Genomic DNA, 9,771 nt, shown 5'->3' with positions numbered 1-9,771 from the left:
TGTATAAGTTAAAGAGTAATGGTAACATGTTGAAGGTAACATTGTATAGGTTAAAGAGTAATGGTAACATGTTGAAGGTAACATTATAAGTTAAAGAGTAATGGTAACATGTTGAGGGTAACATTATAAGTTAAAGAGTAATGGTAACATGTTGAAGGTAACATTGTAGGTTAAAGAGTAATAGTAACATGTTGAAGGTAACACTGTGCAGGTTAAAGAGTAATGGTAACATGTTGAAGGTAACATTGTGTAGGTTAAAGAGTAATGGTAACATGTTGAAGGTAACATTGTATAAGTTAAAGAGTAATGGTAACATGTTGAAGGCAACATTGTAAGTTAAAGAGTAATGGTAACACGTTGAAGGTAACATTGTGTAGGTTAAAGAGTAATGGTAACATGTTGAAGGTAACATTGTATAGGTTAAAGAGTAATGGTAACATGTTGAAGGTAACATTGTATAGGTTAAAGAGTAATGGTAACATGTTGAAGGTAACATTGTATAGGTTAAAGAGTAATGGTAACATGTTGAAGGTAACATTGTGTAGGTTAAAGAGTAATGGTAACATGTTGAAGGTAACATTGTATAGGTTAAAGAGTAATGGTAACATGTTGAAGGTAACATAAGTTAAAGAGTAATGGTAACATGTTGAAGGTAACATAAGTTAAAGAGTAATGGTAACATGTTCAGAACTGGAGGCCAAATTAAAACCATCCAGAGGAAATGAACTGTAACACAGTTTAATTCAAAATCTACAACCACTGTCTGAGCTTTTTTATGTAAACCCAATATTAAGTTGTGACAAAATATTGTACTGAATGATTGAGTAGTGTTCATTTAAAGTGTTTTTAATTTCTAACWGGAAGCTTCCTCCTCACTTCCTGTGTTGGATTTATTACATATTCAGTTTAAAAACAGGTCATGAGTCTGAACGTGAACACTGTTGTTTGTTTCCTCACTGACTTTATTCACATATGTTCATCCATATTCAATGTACATTGACAGGCTGTGTGTGTGTGTGTGTGTGTGTGTGTGTGTGTGTGTGTGTGTGTGTGTGTGTGTGTGTGTGTGTGTCTTCCTGCTGTCCACTACCATCTGCTGTTCTGACACAGAGGCAGTGATTCGATGAATCGATGGGGGCGCTGCTCTCAAACAGGAAGCTCTTTCTTCTGTTTCTGGGAGACCAAACTAAAGACATTATTTAGGTTTCTGAGGAGGAAAAGTAAAGTTTGGTGTTCGGAGACTCAAAATGACTTTTTTTATGAGGAAGTAAGAAATGAGAAGGAATAAACCTTCCTGACCGTCACAGGATTTTGGACAAAAACAATATTTAATCCTTTGGACTTTATTTTTTTGGACTTTAAAAAGCCCAATTAAACAATTGGTTGTTTAATTGATTTGTTTGTAGACTGACTGCTGTTGATCCACAATAGAACCAGTTTATTGAAGGAGAGTTGTGGAACAGGAGAGTGACATCTGTTTCATAAAGRCCATCCCTGAAAGTTTATTATAAAACTTTAAGTAAAATCTGTGTGGAGGTTAAACCTGGTTGGATTCTGAGAACCTACCAGAACAGACTGAGACCATGACTAGATCCTAATCCAAGGTACAGGACTTTGTTGTCAGATATCACTGAGAACAGAGTCCTGTACCTGTTGTCAGATTTGTACCTTGGGTTAGGACTCGGTTGACAGAGCTGCACCTGGGTCAGGACTCGGTTGACAGAGCTGCACCTGGGTCAGGACTCGGTTGACAGAGCTGCACCTGGGTCAGGACTCGGTTGACAGAGCTGCACCTGGGTCAAGACTCTGTTGTCAGATCTGACCCTTGGGTCAGGACTCGGTTGACAGAGCTGACCCTTGGGTCAAGACTCGGTTGACAGATCTGACCCTTGGGTCAAGACTCGGTTGACAGAGCTGACCCTTGGGTCAAGACTCGGTTGACAGATCTGACCCTTGGGTCAGGACTCGGTTGACAGAGCTGACCCTTGGGTCAAGACTCGGTTGACAGATCTGACCCTTGGGTCAGGACTCGGTTGACAGAGCTGACCCTTGGGTCAAGACTCGGTTGACAGATCTGACCCTTGGGTCAAGACTCGGTTGACAGAGCTGACCCTTGGGTCAAGACTCGGTTGACAGATCTGACCCTTGGGTCAGGACTCGGTTGACAGAGCTGACCCTTGGGTCAGGACTCGGTTGACAGAGCTGACCCTTGGGTCAGGACTCGGTTGTCAGATCTGACCCTTGGGTCAGGACTCGGTTGTCAGATCTGACCCTTGGGTCAGGACTCGGTTGTCAGATCTGTACTGGGTCAGGACTCTGTTGTCAGATCTGTACCTGGGTCAGGACTCTGTTCTGAGTGAAACCTGAGGCTGATTGATGGTGTTAATGTTTGTCACTGAGCATGCTCAGTAACCTCCTGTTCTCTCTGCCTGCAGCTCAGCTGCCATGTCTAAAGCGACGGTGAAGAAGCTGCACTGGCGCTCCAAGGTACAGAACCAAGTGTGACACCTGGACTCTGGACAGGTGGAGCTTCACYATGTCCAGTGTGAGGAAAAACTGGTCCTGTGTGTCGTCTGCAGGTGCAGGAGAGCTTCGTCCCGCTGGGCGGCACCGGGGGCTCTGGAGAGCTGGGCCTCGCTATTGGAGGCGGTGCCGACTACGGAGAGTTCCCCTTCGTTACTGCAGCCCCTGGGGGTGGGGCCACAGTTGGTGACATCATCTTAGAGATCGGAGGGACGCCCGTGTTGGGGATGACGCTTGGTGATGTCAGAGGAGTGCTCAACTCCTGTCCTCATCCAATCAGAATCAAGACCGTCTCCCCAGGTGAGAAAGCAGGCTTTGACTCAGTTTGTACCGGGGACAGGGATATGACATCACTTCCTGTCTGTGACATCATCTCCAGGTTCGTCTCTGTGTAAAGACTTGAGGCTGTACCTCAGTAAGTGTTTCACTCCAGGCTCCATGGACAGCCAGCTGCAGCAGCTCATCAGGGAGAACCTGTACCTGCGCGCCGTGCCGTGTAAGACACACCTGGACTCACGGTCCACAAACTCACGTCTTCTGACCAAACGTTTAGCTTTTTTTATTAGGAAGGTTCTGAAACACAGTCAAACCTCATGAAACGCTCCAGTTTTTATCTGTTCTGACATCACAGCATGTCCCCACAGGTACCACCAGGCAGCCGCGGGACGGAGAAATTTCAGGTGTCGACTACAACTTTGTGTCCATCGAAGAGTTCTTCTCTCTGGAGGAGTCTGGAGCTCTGCTGGAGAGCGGCAAATTCAAAGGTACCAAAAACAAACACTTCCTCTGGTTCCACCTGGCCCCGCCCCCATCACTGAAACAGAAACATTAAATCAGTGAAACGTAAACTTCTGTTAAACTCTTTCTTTCTGTAAAAACGTGGAAACGTGAAGGTTAGCGCTGACTCAGCTGTTTGATCAGAAAGTGAGTTTTAGCAGAGGTCTGCCTGGACGTGTAGGATCCAGGAGACCTCAGACTTCCTGACCCAGTTTGAGGGTTGGGATCAGTAACCCAGGAGAACACCTGTTCAGGTAGCATGAAGCTCTGACATCTTCCTGCTGTTAGCTTCTTTTTCACTGTTTGGGAAATAAGAGGATTTGCTCCAATCTTTCAAATTTGTAACTTTTAATCTGCCCCCACTAATCCCACTACCCTGCATATTAATCTGACCGGATTAAAGACACTAAAATAGAAGCAAAGTTCACACATGAACCGTCTTCCATCTGTGTTTCTGTCCAATCACAGGGAACTACTACGGGACGCCCCGCCCCGTTCACATTGGTCCAGAGAGTCCACCAATCACGTACCAGGAACATCGAAACCTGCTGAGGAACTTCAGGACGAGGAGCAAGTCTCTGAGCAACCTGGAGAAGGCCGTGGAGGAAGGAGACAACAGCGAGGAGGACAGCGGTCCACCAGGTCTCAAAACGTCTCCCACACGCCCACCTGRACAGGTGGTCTCTAACCAGGCTCGTCCTCCAGCAGGCTCTGCTGGGGCCCCGCCCACGGCGCCTCCTCTCAACCAATCGTGGGAGCCAGCAGCTGGGGGTCGGGAGGGAACAGAGAATGGAGGAGGAAGAGGAGGAAGAGGAGGAGGAAGAGGAGGAGGTCCGCTGCCTGAAAACTGGGAGCTGGCCTACAGCGACTCAGGAGAACCCTACTACATCGAGTGAGACCCAATCACAGATCAGGAATTCATCAATCAGAGTTCTGCTTTTCATTAATGAGTCTGCTTCTTTCATGTTTCATCTCGTTTCCATGACGACAACATGTCTGTCAGTCACAACTCAAAGACCACCAGCTGGCTGGACCCTCGAACTCAGAGCAAAGAGACCACGTCCTGCACAGAACGTAAGTTTGTCCTCTGTGTTTGACCAGACTTTGATGGACAAAAGACCTGTCCAGGTGTCCCTCCAATGGATAGGAGGGAGGAGCATCAGAGGATGGAGCACTGGGGGAGGAGCATCAGAGGGTGGTTGAGTACTGGGGGGAGGAGCATCAGAGGGTGGTTGAGTACTGGGGGGAGGAGCATCAGAGGGTGGTTGAGTACTGGGGGGAGGAGCATCAGAGGGTGGAGCACTGGGGGGAGGAGCATCAGAGGGTGGGGCACTGGGGGGAGGAGCATCAGAGGGTGGGGCACCATTGTTTTTGTTCTCAGGTTTTGTTTATTTTAAATATTCAGATTTTTCTGACTGTGTGAAGAACAAATGTTTCAGGAAGAAAAACAAACTGAGGTTAAAATAAATAACTTTTCACTAAAGGGTTCAAATCTTATTCAAACTTAAATTTGCAGAAACTTTTAACGTTCACATCATCTCCTGATCACCTTCCTTCCATCCCTGATCTGTGTCAAACTGCAGAACAGAACCGGACCCGTCTGATCAGAACTGTTCTTGTGTCTCTGACAGTTCCAGAGTTCACGGAGCAGCCCAGTCAGCTGAAGGGGTACTCCATCCACACCCGGCTCTCCAAAGGTCCTCGAGGCTTCGGTTTCAACATCGTTGGAGGAAGTCGTCCCCGAGAGTTCTTGCAGGTGTACAGTGTCACACCTGGAGGTCCACCAGCCCTCAACACGGGTACAGAGACCTCCTCTGGTCCTCTACAGGTCTACAGAGACATGTGGACCATGCCTGGTCCACTACAGATCTACAGAGACATGTGGACCATCTCCGGTCCTCTACAGGACTACAGAGTCATGTGGATCATCTCTGATCCTCTACAGGTCTACAGAGACATGTGGACCATCTCTGGTCCTCTACAGGTCTACAGAGACAGGTAAACCATCTCTGGTCCTCTACAGGTCTACAGAGACAGGTAAACCATCTCTGGTCCTCTACAGGTCTACAGAGACAGGTAAACCATCTCTGGTCCTCTACAGGTCTACAGAGACATGTGGACCATCTCTGGTCCTCTACAGATCTACAGAGACATGTGGGCCATCTCTGGTCCTCTACAGATCTACAGAGACATGTGGACCATCTCTGGTCCTCTACAGGTCTACAGAGACAGGTGGACCATCTCTGGTTTTCTACAGGTCTACAGAGACAGGTGGACATCTCTGGTCCTCTACAGGCCTACAGAGACAGGTGGACCATCTCTGGTCCTCTACAGAACAAGAGAGACAGTTGGACCTCCTCTGGTCCTCTACAGGTCTACAGAGACGTGGACAATCTCTGGTCCTCTACAGGCCTACAGAGACAGGTGGACCATCTCTGGTCCTCTACAGAACAAGAGAGACAGTTGGACCTCCTCTGGTCCTCTACAAGTCTACAGAGACATGGACAATCTCTGGTCCTCTACAGGCCTACAGAGACATGTGGACCATCTCTGATCCTCTACAGGCCTACAGAGACAGGTGGACCATCTCTGGTCCTCTACAGGACAAGAGAGACAGGTGGACCTCCTCTGGTCCTCTACAGGTCTACAGAGACATGTGGAACATCTCTGGTCCTCTACAGGTCTACAGAGACATGTGGACCATCTCTGATCCTCTACAGGTCTATAGAGACAGGTGGACCATCTCTGGTCCTCTACAGCTCAACAGAAACAGGTGGACCATCTCTGGTCCTCTACAGGTCTATAGAGACAGGTGGACCATCTCTGGTCCTCTACAGGTCTACAGAGACAGGTGGACCATCTCTGGTCCTCTACAGGTCTATAGAGACAGGTGGACCATCTCTGGTCCTCTACAGGTCTACAGAGACAGGTGGAGTCATTTCTAGAAACTAAACCAAAACAAAGAACCAGAACCTGGGTCCACATAAACCCTGTTAGCAAAACGAGTCAGGGGACTAAGGAGTTTTAAAACCACCAGAATTAAAGAGTCTTATGATCCAAAACAAATCCTCACAGTTAATATGTCCTGGTTCTGACAGAACAACAAGAACCAGAATTGGGTCCCAAACACAACCCAAGAACCAGGTCCTTAATAAACCTGAATACCAGAACTGGGTCCTGAAGTGGAGTCAAACATGTTGTTTATGTTGGTGATCTAACTGGTCTGGGTTTTGATTTGACCCAAACAAAAGAGATGGATCAGGAAACCAGGTCCAGACTGAACAGTTTTTGTCTACTGGTCTATCCTGGTCCTGCAGCGGACATCCTGGTCTACATCAACGACGTCTGCGTGCTCGGGCGCTCCCATAAGGAGGTGGTGGAGATGCTGAAGTCGGTTCCGATGGGTCAGAGCGTGGACGTGGTCCTGAGGAGGGGGTACCCGATGCTGTACAACCCGGATGGCTGTCCCAAACAGAACCTGGACACGGTACACCCTAAAACACCTCACAGTCTCATTCCACCTTAAGACACCAGCCTGGAGCAGAAAGTCAGAARAAACCCAGAATGAAGGAAGTGATGAAAGCCTAACATGTTCTGACCTCTGACCTCTGACCTCCTGCAGCAGCCGCAGACGCACAGCGAGTCCTCCAAACCCACCCGCGGCCTGACGCACCTCACCTACAGCCACCCACCTGATGCCAACGGCAGCACATCAGGTCAGAGCGTCTGCAAAATCCATCCGTACGATGACTGCTTTAGTCTGTTTACCCTAAATTATTCTGAATTTCATTTTAAATTCACCTGAAGACTCAAACCTGCCCAGAAAACCAGAACAGCTCTGCTGAACTCTGGGTTATTCACATGAGAGGGAGCAGCTGCTGAGCTGTGACTGCAGGAACAAACCTCTGCTGGATGCTGATTGGCTGTCAGTGTGACATCACTAAACCAGTTTTAAGTTTCAGTTTCTGTTTGTCTTTTTAGATGTTTTGTTGCTTCACATATAAAACCAGATCACAACCAAAATTAAGTGATTTGTTCTTTGTGAAAAATCTCAACATGTCCTGAAAATTTCACAAAAATCCGTCCAGAACTTTGAGTAATCTTGAGCACAGACAAACTGTAGATGGTAACACCCACACAGCAGGGGGCGCTGTTGTACAGGTAAATTAATCAAACACTTCTTCATTTGTAGGCATTTCTTTAAAACTTCATCTGATTTTATGTAAAAACAAAAACAAAATAAAAACTGTCAGATAAAATTTTTTTATTCTGGTTCCATTAATTAATGAGGTGATATTTTTCTCCTTTTTTTTTCAAATTCAACATAGGTCCAGCCCTGACTATGTCCTCCTGCGCTGTTCAGCCAATTACAAATGGTTTAACAAGCCCACCCACTCCCACTTCCTCTGACCCGCCCCCTCCTGCAGAGAAAACTCCACCTAATCACAGTGACTCTGACAGCGGGCCTTCCAATCCTGGAACTCGGAGGTCAGTGTTTGCTCAGAGTTAGCAGCATTAGCAGTGTTAACACCATTAGCAGCATTAGCAGTGTTAACACCATTAGCAGCATTAGCAGTGTTAACACCATTAGCAGCATTAGCAGTGTTAACACCATTAGCAGCATTAGCAGTGTTAACATCATTAGCGGCATTAGCAGTGTTAACATCATTAGCGGCATTAGCAGTGTTAACATCATTAGCGGCATTAGCAGTGTTAACATCATTAGCAATGTTTACATCATTAGCAGCATTAGCAATGTTTACATCATTAGCAACATTAGCAGTGTTAACATCATTAGCAGCATTAGCATTAGTAGCGTGTTAACATCATTAGCAGCATTAGGACTAGTGGCGTGTTAACATCATTAGCAGCTTTAGCAGTGTTAACATCATTAGCAGTATTAGCAGTGTTAACATCATTAGCAGCATTAGCATTAGTAGCGTGTTAACATCATTAGCAGCTTTAGCAGTGTTAACATCATTAGCAGCTTTAGCAGTGTTAACATCATTAGCAGCTTTAGCAGTGTTAACATCATTAGCAGCTTTAGCAGTGTTAACATCATTAGCAGCTTTAGCAGTGTTAACATCATTAGCAGCTTTAGCAGTGTTAACATCATTAGCAGCATTAGCAGCGTTAGCATTTGTTTCGGTGTTTGTCTAATATGGATCATGTGGTCCACCTGGATATTTACTGTTCTGAGGTGGTTCTGTTGGACCGGTTCTCATCTTGTTGACATTTGTTGGGTGTCCTCTCTGCTCCTCCTCCTCCTCKCACCAGGTCTTCTCTGATTCGCTACAACAGCAGCACCCTCCCTGCCCTCTCCTCCTCCCTCCTTCATCAGAGCTCCAAATCCTCAGAGAGCGATCTGTCCACATCCACACTCCCCATCACGTCCTCGTCCTCCCACATGCTGTCCAAACTGCCTCTGTCTCGGTCCGAGTCAGGCCTCCTCCAGAACACCATCAGCCCCAGCACCAGCACCAGTCCCCCCTCTGCCTCGACACTTTCAGGGTCCGTGCAGCGCCCAGCTATGCCTCAGACCTCCATCGCTGTGTCTCCTCCAGGAGACGCCCCACCCTGTGGTTTCAATGGGTGTCCAGCCATCCACCCAGCTGCAGGCTCKAGAGAAAATCCAGGACTGGTGCTCRCKCTGGGGGCGGGGTCTCCTGGGTCAGCACCTGGACGGGAGCTGGTGCCGGTGGCWGTAGGGCACAGTGACAGTGGGGGGCTGGGGTTCAGCGTGACGGCAGGAGGACAGGGGGGTCAGCAGGTGCTGGTGAGGCGGGTTTGGGATCGCAGACAGTGCCCCTTGCTGCAGGCAGGAGACGCCATTGTAAAGATAAACGGAGCCGACGTGCAGAGCCTCAGCTTCTCCCAGGTGAACCCTGATCCCTCAGATTGACCTGCCCATGAGCAACACCTCAGAGCAGGAACTGAAGGAGCGTAATCTCACCTGTTCGTCCTTCCAGGTCCAGAGAGTTCTGCAGGAACACACCAAACAAGGAGAGGTGGTGCTGCTGGTCTACAGAGGAGGTACAGCTGCTCTGCTCCCACACCTGGACACCTGTCCACACTTGTTCACAGAGACCACACCTGTTCACACCTGTTCACACCTGTCTATAGAGACCACACCTGTTCACATCTGTCTATAGAGACCACACCTGTCCCCACCTTATTCACACCTGTCTATAGAGACCACACCTGTACACACCTGTCTATAGAGACCACACCTGTTCACACCTTGTTCACACTGGTCCACACCTGTCTATAGAGACCACACCTGTTCACATCTGTCTATAGAGACCACACCTGTCCCCACCTTATTCACACCTGTCTATAGAGACCACACCTGTACACACCTGTCTATAGAGACCACACCTGTTCACACCTTGTTCACACTGGTCCACACCTGTCTATAGAGACCACACCTGTTCACATCTGTCTATAGAGACCACACCTGTTCACATCTGT

At 47.8% G+C, this 9,771-nt stretch overlaps 2 protein-coding genes across 6 annotated transcripts in view; both read left to right on the top strand.

Moving 5' to 3' along the window:
- Positions 1-9,771, top strand: part of magixa (MAGI family member, X-linked a) — a gene marked incomplete in the record, with an annotated part of 35,072 nt that overhangs the window by 3,520 nt on the left and 21,781 nt on the right. For 2 of the 5 annotated variants that reach the window (XM_014030341.1, XM_014030344.1), the window contains 12 exon segments: positions 2,436-2,487; positions 2,580-2,823; positions 2,903-3,019; positions 3,168-3,287; positions 3,769-4,192; positions 4,304-4,374; positions 4,932-5,099; positions 6,618-6,787; positions 6,923-7,016; positions 7,629-7,788; positions 8,578-9,178; positions 9,270-9,333. In XM_014030341.1, coding sequence (XP_013885795.1) covers positions 2,436-2,487; positions 2,580-2,823; positions 2,903-3,019; positions 3,168-3,287; positions 3,769-4,192; positions 4,304-4,374; positions 4,932-5,099; positions 6,618-6,787; positions 6,923-7,016; positions 7,629-7,788; positions 8,578-9,178; positions 9,270-9,333 — 2,285 coding nt within the window. 5 annotated transcript variants of the gene reach the window in all.
- On the top strand, positions 5,106-6,611 carry LOC106533883 (uncharacterized). The gene is made up of 2 exons (XM_014030345.1): positions 5,106-5,673; positions 5,711-6,611. The coding sequence occupies exons 1-2, from the start codon at positions 5,414-5,416 to the stop codon at positions 6,243-6,245; spliced, it is 795 nt and encodes a 264-aa protein (XP_013885799.1). The 5' UTR covers positions 5,106-5,413; the 3' UTR covers positions 6,246-6,611.

This window comes from Austrofundulus limnaeus, unplaced genomic scaffold, assembly GCF_001266775.1.
Source record: "Austrofundulus limnaeus strain Quisiro unplaced genomic scaffold, Austrofundulus_limnaeus-1.0 Scaffold1043, whole genome shotgun sequence".
NCBI classification, from domain to species: Eukaryota; Metazoa; Chordata; class Actinopteri; order Cyprinodontiformes; family Rivulidae; genus Austrofundulus; species Austrofundulus limnaeus.
The sequence above is the reverse complement of the archived record's forward strand: the minus strand, read 5'-3'. Positions and strand labels throughout refer to the sequence as shown.

Coding starts and splice junctions, on each gene's coding strand:
- LOC106533883 (XM_014030345.1), top strand. CDS start 5,414: ATGTGGACCATCTCTGGTCCTCTACAGATCTACAGAGACATGTGGGCC. Junction 5,674..5,710: donor CCTCCTCTGGTCCTCTACAG/GTCTACAGAGAC, acceptor GGTCCTCTACAG/GCCTACAGAGACAGGTGGAC.